The following is a 17,530-nucleotide window of genomic DNA, read 5'->3' as shown; positions in this document are numbered from 1 at the left end:
TACACTCAGTTTGCCAGCATTTATTCAGGATATATCTTCAGCTACACAATTGCAGATGTCCGTAGTGACCTTCTCTGCCATTTTGCTGTGTCAACTTTCTGCTCTTTTGAATTGTTCATCACATTTTGAGACATGGACCACGGAAGGCATTTCAACAAGGGGGTGGGGGCATAATTTCAAGGCTTGTGGACAAGATTGGGGGCATACGCATTGAAACAGACATAGGTCTTTATTACTGATGTATGAGTACTGAGTTACGTTACAGAACAGTCAGACACCACACATCTCCATGTCTACCACACCTCTTACATGCACATATAAAATACACAGGCTTAGATGAACCCCTCTGACCCTGTACTAAAATTCACATACATACCCCCGCTTCAGTAGTCCATGCAGTGGGGCCAGGTTTTCATTCAGTTTACTGGGTTTACTGGGATCTTTGGGTTGGTAAGATCAAGGAAAGGTTGGATCAATGTTGCCACGCCGTCTGTTTTGGGACATTGATCCCTCTCCCACTGGGTGTGTGGTGATCCATTTTCTGCTTTGAGGTACTGCCAAATGGTGTGGTCACTACAAGGTGTTGCACTCGGTTACTCTCATATGAGATGTTTTTCATTACCAACAATGTGCAAGCTTGTGTGTATGCACTATATGCGTGTACACTGTTCTGAAAACGTGTATCTTTGTGTGTAACTTTATATTTCTGCTGTTTGTGTACAAAGCAAGCGTGTGTGTGAACAACGCTTTAGCAGCGCGCATACTCCTGGGTCCTGGAATCATATCCCATATCACAAAGAAGAAAGTCTTGCCTTGTATACAACCTGCTTTATTTCATATCCCTCAGGAGTCATGTAATCTGTTTTTGCCAGCCCACCTACCTCCTAATAACCCCCGGTGTATTCTGTCCCTTGTTCTCTCATTGGCTTAAAGGTGCAGAAGTTGGGCTACCAGGGCAATATAAGGAAGGAGGCTGCCTACATTAATCACTAGTTGGAGGGGATGGAATGAAGAGTCAACAAAATCTACATCAGCAGGTAAGATGCACTTGTTGCTTTCTTGTACATTGTGAACACACTGTGTAATAATAGAATAGACCTTTTCCAAAGGACTGCCCCTGTTTTGTCTATCTTCTTCAAACTTCCACTCTTCTCCCCCTGCAGATTATTGTGTCAAGCCTTCAGTATGCCATCTATTCGTCTAGTCTTCCTGACCACTCTACTCATGGCAGTGATGGTCGTGCTGACCTCTAGTGCCAGAACCACACGCTGGCCCAAACCTCAGACCACCAAGAAGCCACCTCGAGCCGGGAGCAGCGGAGGAGGTGGGGGTGGAGGACGGACCACCACCACGACAACATCCCCTTCCAGCATGCACACAGATGAGACAACTGAGGTCATGATGGACGCTTACTCCCTGTCCCCTACAGACAGTACCACCTACTCCAGCGACACTTTCCCTACTGATTACCACACCGATGCCATAGTGCCTCCTGGGATCCCCCATGGAAACTTTAGTCTTGACTACAATGAATGTTTCTACAACGTCTGTGAGTGCTGTCCACCAGAGAAAGGCCCCATTGGACCCATGGGAGAAAGAGGGCCACCAGGACCGCCAGGAGAGAGGGGCCCTCCAGGTAAGATCATGGATTATCATTTTTTGGAAAATTACCTTTTGGAAGTCAAAATTTGTCCCTCTTCATACTCTTCTCCGTTTTCCAGGATTAGCAGGAGAGAAGGGAGAAACAGGGCTCAGAGGACCTCCAGGACCAGCAGGACTACCTGGAGCCAACGGACTCAATGGTGACATAGGTACAACGGGACTTAACAGCAGGAGAGTTTTTGAATGTCTCTCCCTTTCTGTCTCTCTATCCCTCACTCCTTTTTTGCAAAACGCTGCTTTGTATAAGTTCTTTGTGGATGTCATTTTCTACGCTTTATTTATCAAAACTACCACAGGTGAAAAAGGTGATCCAGGGCTGGTGGGTGTTCCTGGTGCCCCTGGGATCCCAGGAAAACCAGGAGAGAGAGGTGTGTAATTTTATACCATGAATTCTACAGAAATTCTGTACATTTTATTCATACTGAGTTAGATTAAAATAGGTATGCACCCTATAAATGTGTGCAAATGTACATTTCTATTTAAAAACTATAAAGCAATTCAAACAGGTCTTCCTATATGAAAATAACTTCTCTACATACAATAGGTGATCCGGGCCCCAAAGGAGAGAAAGGTGAACGTGGCTTCAGCGGTCTGAAAGGAGACCCGGGAGAAAGAGGAGAGCCTGGCCTGAATGGGACTAAGGGCAACATCGGGCGAGAGGGGCCCATGGGTCCCCCTGGGGTAGCTGGGACAAAGGGTCAGAAAGGTGAACAGGGACTTATAGGCGAGTGTTTACCAGGCGAGAAAGGTGATGTGGGTGAGCGTGGGCCCCCTGGTCTGAGAGGTGAGATGGGAGTGAATGGAACTGATGGTGCAAAGGGAGAGCCAGGGCCTCCAGGAGTGAAGGGGGATACTGGTGCCAGAGGTCCCCCAGGACCTCCTGGAGGGAGGGGCATAGCAGGGCTGAGGGGGGAGAGGGGACTTAAAGGTGGGCGTGGGCCTCGGGGTCCTAAAGGCCCACCAGGTGAGAGCGTGGAGCTGATTCGCTCTGCCTTCAGTGTGGGCTTGTTTCCCAGCAGGTCCTTCCCTCCACCCAGCCTGCCTGTGAAGTTTGATAAGGTGTTTTACAATGGGGAGGGGCACTGGGACCCAGCACTCAACAAGTTCAATGTCACCTACCCGGGGGTCTACCTATTCAGTTACCACATCACTGTGCGCAACCGTCCTGTTCGTGCTGCCCTAGTGATAAATGGGGTACGGAAGCTGCGGACCCGGGATTCTCTGTACGGCCAGGACATCGATCAGGCATCCAACCTCGCACTGATGCATCTGACTGAAGGCGACCAGGTGTGGCTGGAGACACTGAGAGACTGGAATGGAGTTTACTCCAGCAGCGAGGATGACAGCACTTTCTCTGGCTTCCTGCTTTACCCAGACTCCAAGAGCAAACCCACTGCTATAGAATAACCTGTGACTGCAGCCTTTGACCTTGAATGCGCTCTGAATGTAACTTCTTGTAGACTCTGCACAACCTTCAGCCTATTGCACTGCTCTGTCAAATTAATGTGATTCAGCTAAATACTGCTGCTTCCGTATCTGCTCGCTGCTGTCGTGCTAATCAAACCAAATGCTTTGCTTGCCTTGGTCTATTTGGAGATGGATGAGGATTGATTCTACCGCTGTATGCAACACAGTTCTTTGTAACAATGCATTAAAAACGACTATGCTTGAAATGGATGACCCTTGAGTTTTACTTATTTAGAACCAGAACTAGAAGCCAATTTATAAACTATTAGTCATTGCAATTATAATAGATAAGCCCTGTGTCCGTGAGTCCAATACACATTTGGAAACAATTGAAGTAAATAATCCATAATTGCACTTGGTTCCCACTAGAGGGTGTAAGGTGCCCAAGTTTTGTGAAGCAGCATTGGAGAGCACTGTTAAATGCAGAGATCAGTACAGAGAAAGTAGAAAATGTTGCAGACAGTGATTGAGAAGGTGACAATATATGGAAAAATTGGATATTCCAATAGAAAACTGTTTAAATTCACAAAAAACAAATTAAGACTCAATATGTTCTTGTCCACCTACTGACTGCAAAACAAAAGCATAAATACTTAAGCCTTTAAGGCAGGCACCATTTCTCACTCCCACTTGTCATTCACCACAGTTGTTGAAATTCCTGAAAATGGTTCATTATATGAATATAGTGATTTACTAGCCCTAAAAGGCAGTACAGAATCAGTAATAAGAACAGGAGCTAAAGCCTTATTGTTTCTCTTAATTATCAGCACAGACTGAAGGCAGTAGTAAAGGTGATTCAGACCCACAGGAACACAGAAAACTGATATTGGTTTAAAAACACATCACCCAGTGGCTGATACAAGTAAAAATTATGCTTCATTGACATTACACACCCATAACAACAAATTGGCTGCTTTAGCACTGAACAGGCTAGATAACCCTCTGCACCAGAGAGAGATGAATGCACAATAAATTATACTCTGGAGTACCCACATTGTACAGAGAAAAATACCATTGACTTTTACAAATGCTACACTGTATCTCATTTGACTCTTAAACAGTCAAGACTACTCTCCAGATTGAAAATGATATTAACTCCTTTTCCCGTACACAACAGCAAATCCATCTAGAAGATAAATTACATTTAGTATTTTATTTTTCTCAAAGGTTACTGAGACATTTTTAAGTTGTGATGTATTTTTTAAAAGAAAGTGGGGAGACTGCACTACCAACCTTAAAAGATATTTCATTGTGTAGTGTCATAATGACAACATTAGGAAACCAGGAACAATTTCTCATTGAAAAACACAACAGCCTTTCTCCTCCAGACATTTGAATAGAAATATTTAATCAATGAAAATCTGTATCTTATCTTACATATAAAGTGACTCAATCTTATAAGAGAGATATTGTTTTTGATGGTAATGTTACTTGTTTTGAGCAGCTTGGTTCATTTTAATGCAATAATTTGGCTTCATATATTGGGTCACATCAAAGGATTTCATTTACAGGTCAGGCTGCTTTTTCAACACAAAGATGTTCAGGAAAAGATTTATAATGAGTGGAAGAAAATCAGAGCGACTAAATGAAATCTACATTGCTAGGTGATTTCTACATTTATCAGAGTCTTCTGTGTGTTGTATTGGTATGTTAAAAGGATAAGTGATTGCATGAGAGAGTGGTTACTCTTCACTTATTCTGTTATGATGTTTGATGTTGTGCGTTTAAGTAATTATTCCTCTGAAAATAATAATAATAATAATACATTTTATTTATAGAGCGCTTATCCTGTTTCTTACAGACACTTCACGTAAGTTAAAATACATAAATACAGCTACAATGTTAGTTAATGAGTTAACCAGCATTGTAGTTGGTGGCACAGAAAAAGAAAATTTTCTATAACACGAAATATAGCGACATAACAAACACTGGTGAATTCTGTTTGGATCATGTCCAAATAAGCATCATCAATCAAAGCCTGTTTTGTTTTGTTCATTTGTGTCTTTTATGAAGGAATAATTAAAAAGGTAAGTGATACCTTTCTCTTCTGAATCCAACATCTGAGCTTATGAATCAGAAGACAAAAGGATAGAAATTAATTACAACTGAAATTTAATTAAATATGATATGTGTAAATATAAACATGATGTGTGAACTTTGCATATAATTAAAAGTGCAATTTTGGAATGAGTTAGATAATGACTAAAGGTGGTCACTTTTGCAGCTGATTTGATCATTTTGAACACTACTGGAATGATAACATTTCCAGCTGAGATTTGAGTCTTTTGTGCTAAAACTAAATTGGAGAGGCTTTATTGATTGAAAAAAAATAATATTCCGGGTGAATTTAAAGTTAACTTTAATTAAAGGCATATGGTATATTTTATGAAGAATAATGAAAATGACATAGCCCTGAAACCTGTTAAAGAGGAAAGCCCTGAAAGACATCTCCATCTACTGGTGAAGGACATAAATTTACCTCACATTTACACTTAATTTATGCTGCTGTTGGTGGTGTGTGTGTGTTAAAATGTTATTTTGCTTGTTTGTTTATAGGCCTAGCTGTGTGTGTGTGTGCGAGCGTGTGTGTGTGTGCGTTTATGTATTTTCTACTACTCTGTGTGAAAATATAAATAACTACCTTGGCGGTGTGTGCAGTGTAATCTGTTCCCAGCAGGCTGGATTCCCACTGTGAGAAAGACAGTATATTGTTCCTGCAGCGCCACAGATAACAACTCATTAGCATACTGAATCATTTGGCTGCAAGAGCCACTCTGCCACCCATCTGCACTGAGCTGATAAACACACACACACACACACACACCAGCTCGCACACACACACACACACACACACACACACACACACACACACACACACACATATACACACACAAACATGCACACACGTATAGATCTATGCAGAACAAGCACATACACACTCATATAAGCCTACTCTCACAAACATGTACACACATACACAGGCACAAGCCTCCTCTCATTCCCTCCCTTTCAATCCCTCATAAACACTCCCTGTATCCCTCTCTTTTTGTGAGTCTGTGTGTTTTTGGAGAGTCAGGAACACTGAAGCAGGTAAATGTTTGGCAGGCATTAACCCAGAGAGCCCCTCTCAGTCAGTCCCAGCACAGCCAGGGTGCAGCATAGGAGAGGTCTCCAAACACCTGGATGTCTCTGATGCTCTCTGGAAGCAATTATAGTTTTTAGAAATGTCTAAGAGCTGATGCTGTTATAGTAGTGGTGGCAAAGTCTGCTGTGTAGAGTTATAGAATCTAGGGAAGTAGACTTCAGAAAAGTAGCATTTATGTGGCAATGCTACAACTTATTTTCTAATGTCTTATTAACAACCACATAACTTTTCGATTGCATAAGTGAATAACTTACAGCACGGGCGGAGGGAGTCTTGACCAGTATGGCGGTTTCACAATGTGTACAGACACAACAGTGCGCAAACGAGTGCGGTGGAGGCTGTCAAAACCACTTTCACAATGGCAGGATATCCTGCAGGTCACTGAGCCACGTTAACCTCTACAGGAAGTTGTCACTTGTTGGAAGGAAGTGAGGATTCCAGCGTTCATTGGGGGAGTTTCAGAAGGAGGTTGTGGTTTTATGTGCAAATAAGGTGGGAAACAGTCTGCCTCTAGGAGTTTGTCAGTGAGGTTATGCAATTATGAAAAAGTGTATAAAATAAAAAAATTAAAAACATTTGTACAATGAAGGAATTGAACTGAATTGAACTGAATTGAACTGAATTGAACTGAACTGAATTGAATTTAACTGAATTAAATTGAAATATGATTAAATGAATAAGACCCAGAACATGCTTGATCAATGCTTTTCCTCTGCGTGTTTTATTCAGGGGTTTTGTATAAAATTCATTGATTTAACATTGGATATATTTATAGATACAGCTATCATACAACAAATATGTCATTACCAAACGTACAATGTCCCTTTACTGCAATTCATAAAATACCATAGTTACCAAAGGTACCAATATAGGCTACTAGGTCCTGCTGAAAAAGCAGAATAACCAACAACAGTGAGCAATACTTAACTGCATTTGTCAGAAAACTGCTGGTGTTATTATGATATTAACACTGTGTGTAGTGTGTGCATGTGTATGTGTGATTGATTGTTTGTGTGTGTGTGTGTGTGTGTGTGTGTGTGTGCGCGCGTCTCTATGTGTATATGTGAAATGCGGCAATGAAGGGATTTATTTGTGTACCTTACTAAACTACAACTGCATTACAGTTAAAAAAAACACTGAAACATTCATATCAAAAGGACTGCATGAGTCACTTCATGTTATCATACGACCCATATTTTGTACACTTTAAGAAACACTGCATGTCTTGTACCTCCACAGCAATTTCAAATAGATATATTCATTCCAGGCAGTGAAACTGTTTGACTGTCTGTTGCTGTATTTGGTGTCATTTTCTCATCACCAAAGTGTGTAACAGAAGTAAATGGTACCACATTTGATGTACTACGATCAGTTGCTTGCTTTACCTTTTGAGTTCATCTCGTCTCTTCTCTCCTCTTCCTCGTTTCACGTCTCCTAAAAGACCATTTTGCTAGTAAACCCATTGACAAACACACTATGGTACATCTTAAACCACATGACTTGAACTCGAGTCACTGTTGTTACACTGTGCAGTGGAAATATAATGCTATTTACAATACATATGCAACTGCATGAGTACAATAGAGTCTGGTTGATTTATTTACGGCCTCCAACTGAGGCAAATTTACTTTTGTGTCATTATTCTGACACATCAAATTTGTTGGGCTTAAATCCCCTGGGTTTATTCATTGATGTTTTAGGACCATTTACTTGCAGCACTCTGCAAGCATATTGGATTTATTCTGGCTGCACCACAATGTAATCAATAGTATCATTAGTGAAGCATTGGCCAAAACTTCAATCTCTTGATTGATTTTTTGTTTGGTTAGGTCTTGTTTTCCTTTTTGTCTGTTTTCATTATTTAGAATATCCTGTCTTTGGACTTTGGAAAACACAGAAAAGTTATAATCCGCAGATCAGTCAAAGACATGAGACATGCAGAATTTACAAGTCTTTTGTCGGATCAAATTCAACCGATCACCAATCAAACCAAGCAATTCATCAGTGCTGCCTCAGGTGTAGCGAGCGAAGACAGGAACGTACTCATGATCCAGTTTGGACAACACTATCTCTCTTCACAGAGATTGATTCTCCTTCCTACACTGACAACTCAAAGCTAACAGGTCCTGAGCATATCCATCTCCTTTCCAGTTCCTCTCAATGTTCTCTTTCAGTCTCAGGTCTTGTGTCTGTGTCTTTTGGCATCAGCATCATCGGCGACTGGAGCCATCTAAAGGTCGTCCATTGCGCCTGAGATCCCTAGAAGCTAGATGAAGCGGGGGCCCACGTGAAGCTGTTAGAGTCCTTGGAGCAGGAGGTGAGTCCTGGTCCTCCACGAAACTCTCAGGACTGCCCTCGGCATCGCCATCAGGCAGGCTTCCACAGCTGGAACCCGGTGACATTGTTTCCAGAAGATCATCCCTGGCCAAGCCCACGACTGTGTCCTGATGTGGTCCACCCTGTGGGCCCCCCTCATGGGCCCCAACCAGCAGCCCTGTTTCCCCATCAGTTGTGCTGCCAACATTCCTCCCTCCATCCTGGTCCTCAAGGAGGTTGGAGAGGAAACTGATGTACTTCATAGCAAGCCGCAGGATCTCATTCTTGCTCAGCTTCTTGTCTGGGGGGTGAGTGGGGATGAGTTTGCGAAGCTCTGCAAATGCCCCATTTACGTTCTGCTGTCGCCAGCGTTCACGACTGTTAGTGAAGATACGCCGCACAATCTTTGGCTGGCCAGCTAGAAGAGGAACGGGGAGAAAAAGAAGAAAGACATAGAAAGAGTGAGAAAAGGAGGTATTGATAGGAGGTTACACAAGTAAATGCAAGAGCTTAAACAGATAATGCGGTCTGTAAAAGGGTAAAGCATTACAAGTGCAACACTAAAAATGGAAGAAGCAGTAGCAGGAGAACAGAGGCACACTGGTTTTGCTTGTAGGAAAAACAAAGAAGTTAATCCTAAAGAATAAAGTTGCAAATTTGTCCTCCAACCATGAATTTTCAGATGATGGACAAGGAGCTATAAAGTTAGTAAAATAGACTGTGTGCCAAATACTATGCAAATGCGATATACAATGGCTTTGGCATGCCAAACCGCAGGATATGGGGTTGGGGATGCAGTGTGCTCCCTATTCCATGTTTTATGTACTTTTTTATTTATTTAGGTATGATAAAAAGCCCCACTGCAGGTAGTCACATCCTCCCACCCCCAACAATAGTGTCTTCCAGGCTATTGTCACCCTTGGAACACACCCAGTCTATCTTAATCCTTCAGCCCACTCTGCAGTAAAACCTTGGCATGGAGGCAGCAGCACCCCCATCCTCCACCCATGTATATGGCAGTGAGTGGGCAGCGGTGGAAAAGATGTTTCAAATGAAATAAAATCCAAATCCGTCTGAAAAGAGCTTACTTAAATGGCATGCAGGTACATGTATTTGACATTCCGATTAGCGGCACTCATTTATGCCATAAATTATGATGTATTTATTCCTCTGGGTTAAACAGTTAAGCTGAATTTTCTTTTTACAAGGCATCTTCTGCAACACTCAGATTAGGTACAGTATAGATCCATGTCAGTGGATGAATGACAATGGAGATGAGGAGGGGACGTTTAGGGGACTATATATATATTGGCAGAAGGAGGACACAGCAGAAGTGCGTCTTACCATACTTATAAAGATCTAAAATGCGCCTACCCTCGTCGAGTTCAACCTCATAAGGCGCCGGGCGGCGCTTTACCCTGTTGCTGGGGTACATGCTGTACTGCTCCGACTCCCCTCCGAGACTTCAGCAACAGAAAGCAGACAAAAGATGCACAGGTATATGAGAAAACATGAATTTCAGCATACATCATTTCCTTCATTGCATATAAACCTTTACACCCCCCACTTACACACTCATACAACACACACACACACACACACACACACACACACACACACACACACACACACACACACACACACACACACATCTGTGATGCACATAGATGCTACATAATGTCAATGTAATGTAAACTCAATCACACTACAAGCATATTTCACAATACAGTAGCCTACTCCTGCAGGGCCACAATGGGGGGACATCTTTAATCCATCAAACTAACTTTCTTTAGTGAGCACTCACAATGATCAAATGAAACGTGCATTCATGAAACTATATTTCCTCCTTTTCTTTCTCCACCTTTACCTGTTGATGGCGGCGAGAGGCTGCGCCAGGTTGTAGAGCATCGCCCGGGCCGGGACAGGGAACGCGTTTGGGCTCAGTTGGACCATTCGAGCGTCGTCTCGTTGCGGCGGCGGCAGCGGCAGCGGTGGAGGTCTGCGAAGTTCCGTGATCGGCACCAAATGGCTTTCAGTCCTCTGCTCCAGCGCTTTTATAGCGTCCCTCCTGGAGAGCTCGATCACCGGCACTTCCCTTTTCAGGTCAAGGGCGTTGTGAGAGGCAGTTTCCTTGGCAACGCCGTTGATGATGATGCTGATGCTGGTCCCGTTGCTCGAGTTCTGCAGAGGAACGTCATCCGTCTCCTCAACCCCCTTGAAGCGCCCTCCCCTCTCCTTCTCCCCCTCCTCTCTCCTCGGCTCCTCGTCCTCCTTGCATCCGTTCTGTCTGGAGATGATGGAGGAGTCCTCTCGCTTTACAGGACCGGACTCTGCATCAGGATTTCCAGGACAAAGCTCCGGCTGCCGTTTTTCCATCATTTTTATACCGTCACCACTCGCTCGAGTCCACTACGTCCTAAATAAGATCTTCCTCGATTAATTTATTGATCATAGGAATATGTGGCAGTGTTAAGATAGGCCTACCAGATAAATAACCAAGCGTTTGCTTCCCATGCAAGCCTATAGAGAGTTAATAATCCATTATTATTACTGTCATTAAAATGAAATCATTATTTTTATTATAAATTGGTGTTATCAATTGTAGACTTTACATTTCTAACAAAACAAACTGTAAGAAAGACAATAGGCTATTAGTTGTTTGCTGGCTTATTTTTCTTAAATATTACATTTTCTTTGCTATTTAAAAAAGATAAAAAAGTTCCAATGCTTATGTTTTAACACAAGGGACGATAACACAAATGTTATATGACAACTACATTTTAAAAGCTGTTTTAATTCTCGAGGATTTCTACAATTTTTTGTGAGCTGTTGAAGGTTTGAGAGCTTCTTTTAAAAGTGGGATATGGTATATATTCCTTAAAGGCTGATTGAACAATTATGAATTGTGCCTATTTTTTTAATTATACATTTGGAGCTAGTGATATTTTTCAAATGTTAACTTGTCATTTTACAAAGAGCTTTATCTTGTGGTTTCTGCATGCATGTCTATGAATCTCTTATCTAATGCCTGCTCGGCCTTCAGCACACTTTACCGTTATGCTCGCATCTAAAATGCATGTAAACGTCTCAGCTCTAAAGTCACATCTGAACATATTATAAGCTCATTTTCGGCCGCTGTTAATTTAGAGGTAAAATAATCGTCTTGTTATAGAGAGATTGTAAATGCCAGGACCACGGAGGGAGCTGGGTGAGCTACCATTCTTCGTCGAAATAAATTCCTTCCTTTTTCCTGCCTTCAGCAAATCCAGAAATAACCTCGGGGAGCTTCAGAATCACTTGGACCTGATCATTTCCATCGACACACATGTCTTTTTTTTTGTTTGTTTTATCTTGGTGAAGGCCATACTGCTGATGTTATTAAAGCCGAACATCAGAGGCTTGTCATATTGAATACAGCACACACTCGTGTTAGGTGTTTCAGGGGGTAATTCATTCCATAAATGCCTTAAGAATATTATTATAAACGAACAACAGACTGCCGATTTTTTAAAAAAAGGTGCACTTTTATTTCTGGGAATTCTCCAATAGGCCTCGCATCCGTTATTACATCCCGTACAGTCTTCAACCATCCGATCAAACAATAGCAGAAAATATAGGCTAAATATTTCGCATGTAACATCCAATAAAATTTAAACGATATAAATCCAATTACAGCCCTTTGGAACAAACGAATATGGTGGTTTAAATAAAGAGATGTCTTTTTTTTTGCACTTACCGTTCCAGCCGTGTTGTTGATGTTACTGTGTAAGTGGAGCCATTTTGTGAGTGGGTCATCCATGTCTGAGGTTTTTCTTTTTTTTTTTTTCTGCCAGTTGTGGAGCAGCGTGTGTGTGTGTGTGTGTGTGTGTGTGTGTGTGTGTGTGTGTGTTGTGTGTGTGTGTGTGTGTGTGTGTGTGTGTGTGTGTGTGTGTGTGTGTGTGTGTGTGTAGCTGAGTTATTCCTCGCTGCATCCAGTGCGCTCCCTCAGTATGGGGAGCGGAACACAGGCCGCAATGTGGCCGAGTGAGATAAGCGCACGGCAGCGGCCTCTTCATTCCCGATAAGCCCCTAAACCCATTATTTATGAAATGATTCATTATTATTTGGCTGTCGTGGGCTATATAGGCTTGTGGAGGGCAAAGCATTAAAAAAAAAAAAAAAGAAAAAAAAAAAAAGCAAACAGGCACAGCGCAACGGCCTGTAACAACGTGAGGTAGTATACTGTAGGCTGAGCTATAGTGAGGTGTTTTAATTTTTTTTGATGAAAGAAACAAAAGCTCAGGTTAAGCCTTTGACCTATTTATATGTTCAACAAAGGTTTTTCTTTTCACTAAGCCCATTTATCCTGAAATAAGATAAGTCATGACAGCGGAGGGTCGTCTATATTTTTATTTTTTCATTTTTATCCTAAAAAGTATCCCTCCATATCAATGTCTGCGCCTTGAGGCTGAGGATGTACTGATAGAACAGATTAATACAATTACAAGGGTGTAAGGCCTAATTGTGACAACGATGCCTTAATTGAATGGGACATGAGTATTTATCGATTGATTAATAAATAAATAGGATAAATGTTGCATGTCATTGTTTGAGTGTGTGTGTGTGTGTGGGGGGGGGCTTGGACGGCGGTTCCCCGGGGTCCACGGGGAGTCATGGCTGGGGCAGATAAAAGCGTATCGGCTCCTGGTCGCATCTGATAGAAGAGCAGCACGCTATCAGAGCACATTCAGGACAGCTTAATGGTAGCAGGTAGCTACATCCTAATAACGGATTTTTCACAGCTTTTTTTTTTTTTTTTTTTTTTGCCTCTTTCAGTCAAATAAATGTCGTACTTTAAATTTAGTCAAATAAAGTCGTGACATGGCAAATTATAGAGCGCATGCTGCGTCATCAGATAGATAGATGTAACATGTTGGACATTTTATAAGTCAAATATCCTGCGTCTTTTAAACCTATGATGTTAAAAAAAAAAAAAAAGTAGGGAGCCGTACAATCAGTCACGACCCTTCAAGAGACCTGTTGAAGCAGCTGTCACGACCATCATCCGGTTCCTAACAGCAGCATAGTCTACCATAATCCCTTTAAACGTTTTTGTAAGCATCTTTCAAGGAAAGCGCAATTGTGCCAAGATGTTTTTATTAGTGGGCAGCACTAGGCTCTACATTTCTGGTCCAAATTAATAATATAAAATTAGCAAATGAATAGGCCCAACTGGTCATATCCAAGAGGGACTGGAGGCTGACTGGATATATAAGTTGTATGGGTTTTACTGTCTAAGAAATTCATACAATTGGAGACTATACTCACATTTTAAATATGTTCATGCATCTAACTGAATGGCTATAATACCATGTGATTAAACTGTAGGGTTTTGTTACTGTGTGACACAAATGTTCATAATGAACGAGTGAATTCATGAAATACAACAATAAAAGTTTGACTAAATAAAACATTTTTATTTTAGAAACATCAATCTCATGAAGCAATAGCTGATACAGCACAAGTAAAATGGAGGGATCTTGCAGAGCACCAGGGAAATATGACCCACTGAAGGAAAATAGAGAGAGATAATTAATTGCTTTTTGGTTTAGATATAATTTACCATGCAGTTGCAATCCAGTGGAGGGCAGCTTTTTTTTTAATGTCTTTTGTGCTTGTGAAGATAGCTCTTTAGTCTGAGGGTCTCATGGGCCAAGATGACATTTGTGGCACATGCATCCTTACACACGTCAATCATCTAAAATAATCAAGATTAATGGGAACAGATCTGTGGAACACGTTAAACCTGTGACAGAATAGGGTGCACTCATTAAGCATTTAGGGTGTCATACGCTCTACTGTGTGCATGCTTCTAACAGCAAAATATATCACAATTCGAACATGAGTTATTGTCACAAATACTAAAGTCAAAATAAATGCAGTCATCCCTTTTTATTGTGGAGAGAGTTTGTAAATAGTTCTAAAATAGATGGGGTTAAAATTCTGTGCGACGATAAAAAACAAACATATGCACATAAACAAGTCGTGCTGGATTTGAATCAGTATTTCTAGTCCTAACTTTGTATTAAAATCACAATATATAATCCAGTTTTGAGCTAGAAAAGTTGTCTATGCTGGATTTGTTTGGTTCTACATTTGTCATTTGGTTATTCTATTGATTAGTTGTTGTAATCCAAGTCCCTAACATCAGTTTGCACTAATAGGAAATGAACCTCTAACCCTGTTATCCCACACAGCCATTTTAAATTTGTGAAACTGCACTGAAATATACACTGACTATTTCACATCTACCACAGGTTACCATCCATCAGTTGTGTTTGCCGTGGTGAATTATGATCTAGAAATGGCTCTGTGCCATGCCTATCTTCCCAGTCAGCGCTGGTTGCGTCGGGCCGGCATGATCCGCAGAGAAGCTGTGCTTTCCCGGGTCATGAGCCGCGTCACCTGGTCCAAACTGAGGCCAGCCACGGCCTCTCCATTCACCTGTAGAATTTCATCACCGATGCCAAGCAGACCTGTGTAGGGGCCTTCAGTACTGCCATCACCCACTTTCTCTACATATACACCTGGGAAGGAAACAATAAGAAGGGAGGGGGAAGGTAGAATTTTAGTAGAGGAACACAGGGAGACGCAGAAAAAACAGATAAATGATGCCCTTGTGTTTTGACATAAAACAACATAAAACATTTTACCGATATGAAGTTCAATATGTGATGGACTTTCTGCTAAATTGGCTCAGTATTTTGGCATGTTTGATGATGTATCCTCTTATGTTTGATTACCAATTTTACCTGCTTGCTTTTAACAGTAATGTCAAAGGCAAATCTATATCTGAGCAATAACATTTTGATTGTATTCTCTTATCTATTCTATTTTAAAGATACACAACATATCACTGAAGAATAGCCTGGCAATTATCTATGGGAGTCTAAGACTGTGGCCCTCCGCTCAGACAAAGCTATGAAAAAGGTGTCCCCTCACACCCTAAGTATACTTGTTTAGTTGTGCTAGCAATTCCTGGATGCCTATATGATCATGAATATGTTATTTGATCCCGTAGACAATCAACAGTTGAGCCATTGGATTATTGCTGTTTGATATAATGTCAGATCACACCAAATACATTAAAAAAAGATCTGTCACAAGGCATTTATTAGTTTCTGACTCTCGGAAAGGTGGAAAAACAGTAAAATTCCCCCAAATCCATGAATTATCACTTTAACCAAACCACACACTCTTCTATGTGATCTCCTTTTGACAACTAATGTAATAACTAATGTAATATTTTTTCCACTTCCATTCACTGAGCCTCCCTTGGAACTGTTTGGAGCCCCCTAGTGAGACCCACCTCCCACTTTGAAAACCTCTGATCTAAGGAAACGACAGTTCTACATTTAAAACAGTACAAAGAGAATGTGGATTAAAAAATGATACCTGTGTCTGGTCGACCTTTGCCCCTTGAGATGACAAAACCAAAGGGACCGTTTGGGGGTCTGACGAGCTCCAGGACGAGAGATCCATCTGGGAAAGCCTGGGTGACCCGGCCCACTGGACGCACGACTCTGGAGGCAAGTACTTCTTCACTCAGGGCTCTGTGAAGCTCAAGCCGAGGGCTATCAGGGCTGTAAAGGAAGAAATAATTCAGCTCTACACACAAGGAAACTAATGAAGTAAAACAATATAGTATGTGTTTTATTTGTACTTTATTTTTCTTTGACACCTACCTGGGCGCCAGGCCATATGGTATGTGCACCTCTCCCAGTATTGTTGAACGCTCTGTTCTTCTCTCTAAACTCTGCACAGAGGAGGCTTTGCGCAGTTGGGCCAGTGGCAGCACCTAGTGGCAAATAAATGGCACTGTAATAAATTGTGTTTTACATATTAGCAAAATTCACCAGATCAGGTTTTGGAACTGTAACTTTTTGGCTCCAATGCCCCACTAAAACTAAAAAGGGCCACACACACACACACACACACACACACACACACACACACACACACACACACACACACACACACACACACACACACATTAAGCTAATAGAGGCTGTGATTGGCTGGAACAGAATGTTGTTTACATCTATTTAGTGTACCCTTACAGCTGCCAAGAGGACAACAAGGCTGGCTTCCACAGAAAATGGAAGGAAACGTGGACAACCTGGAATGCATTATTTGTGCTCCCAGTGTCAGGCAGAGAGGTTGGTAATACTTCAAAGCCTTGGTTGTTCCACTGGGGCAAACAAGTATTGAAAGATACTTCAAAGCCGAACTGGAAGTTTAAAGATGTAAATAAAATTTTCTCTCCCTGTGGCTTACCCTTTTGAGGTAGAAATCGCTTATATTTGATGTGGTAAAATAAAACAGGAGGACAATGGCAGAGGAGCACAGGATTCCTGAACAAAATGGCATGGTATGAAATGTATATGTTACTCTTGCTCACTGTGTTCAGGGTTTGCAGTGAGGGTGTCCTCTGTATGCGGATGGTGGGCTGTGGTCTGCGTGTGGGGCTTGGGGAAGCAGAGCTGACCCGGGGGGGAGTGGGTATACTGAGCTGTTCCATGCTGCTGGAGCGGCCTCCTTTCACTAGTCTACCAACACTGTTCAGACCAATGGAGGAAAAGAAACGACGCAGGAAGAGCTTTGGCCGTCCATCCAGCTTTCTGTAAAAGGAAAGATAAATATTTTTAGAAAGTAATATAGACTATATTAATATATACACAATTACATTACCAGCCCACACACCCAGAAAGAAGAAAGAAAATATTATTTTCTAATGGTTTTATTATTCTGTTATAAATGGCCTAAACGAGTAAGACTATTTATTACCAGAAGAGGGCAGAATTGTCTTGATGTTCACGGAATACTTTCAACAATAACATCCTGTGGACTGTGGGTCAAGGTTTTAATCTCCTAACTGCAACCAGTCTGGCACGCTCAAGT

At 41.7% G+C, this 17,530-nt stretch overlaps 3 protein-coding genes across 4 annotated transcripts in view; 1 reads left to right on the top strand and 2 right to left on the bottom strand.

Annotated features, from left to right (window-relative positions):
* The first annotated feature begins 951 nt into the window (after window positions 1–951).
* Window positions 952–3,335, top strand: otol1a (otolin 1a). Its single transcript, XM_051405117.1, has 5 exons — window positions 952–1,037; window positions 1,164–1,636; window positions 1,722–1,811; window positions 1,959–2,030; window positions 2,207–3,335. The coding sequence occupies exons 2-5, from the start codon at window positions 1,186–1,188 to the stop codon at window positions 3,067–3,069; spliced, it is 1,476 nt and encodes a 491-aa protein (XP_051261077.1). The 5' UTR covers window positions 952–1,037; window positions 1,164–1,185; the 3' UTR covers window positions 3,070–3,335.
* Window positions 3,336–6,972: 3,637 nt separating this feature from the next.
* On the bottom strand, window positions 6,973–12,578 carry tal1 (T-cell acute lymphocytic leukemia 1). Of its 2 annotated transcripts, none has more exons than XM_051405166.1 (4): window positions 12,327–12,578; window positions 10,458–11,006; window positions 9,935–10,053; window positions 6,973–9,008 (listed from the first exon to the last, which is right to left on the bottom strand). In XM_051405166.1, the coding sequence occupies exons 2-4, from the start codon at window positions 10,967–10,969 to the stop codon at window positions 8,485–8,487; spliced, it is 1,155 nt and encodes a 384-aa protein (XP_051261126.1). In that variant the 5' UTR covers window positions 10,970–11,006; window positions 12,327–12,578; the 3' UTR covers window positions 6,973–8,484. The 2 variants fall into 2 exon arrangements, with proteins under 2 accessions (XP_051261126.1, XP_051261129.1); XM_051405169.1 differs by having other exon boundaries at window positions 9,965–10,053; window positions 12,327–12,574.
* Window positions 12,579–14,025: 1,447 nt separating this feature from the next.
* si:ch211-13f8.1 (uncharacterized) overlaps window positions 14,026–17,530 on the bottom strand; it is a 13,528-nt gene continuing 10,023 nt past the window's right edge. The window contains exons 7-10 of the mRNA XM_051405056.1: window positions 17,031–17,250; window positions 16,315–16,427; window positions 16,025–16,212; window positions 14,026–15,156 (exon numbers count right to left, since the gene is read on the bottom strand). Coding sequence (XP_051261016.1) covers window positions 14,963–15,156; window positions 16,025–16,212; window positions 16,315–16,427; window positions 17,031–17,250 — 715 coding nt within the window. The 3' untranslated portion in view covers window positions 14,026–14,962. The remainder of the gene's footprint in view (window positions 15,157–16,024; window positions 16,213–16,314; window positions 16,428–17,030; window positions 17,251–17,530) is intronic.

This window comes from Dicentrarchus labrax, unplaced genomic scaffold (genome assembly GCF_905237075.1).
Source record: "Dicentrarchus labrax unplaced genomic scaffold, dlabrax2021, whole genome shotgun sequence".
Classification (NCBI taxonomy): Eukaryota; Metazoa; Chordata; class Actinopteri; family Moronidae; genus Dicentrarchus; species Dicentrarchus labrax.
Note: the sequence above shows the minus strand (reverse complement) of the source record. Positions and strands in the feature narration are given on the sequence as shown.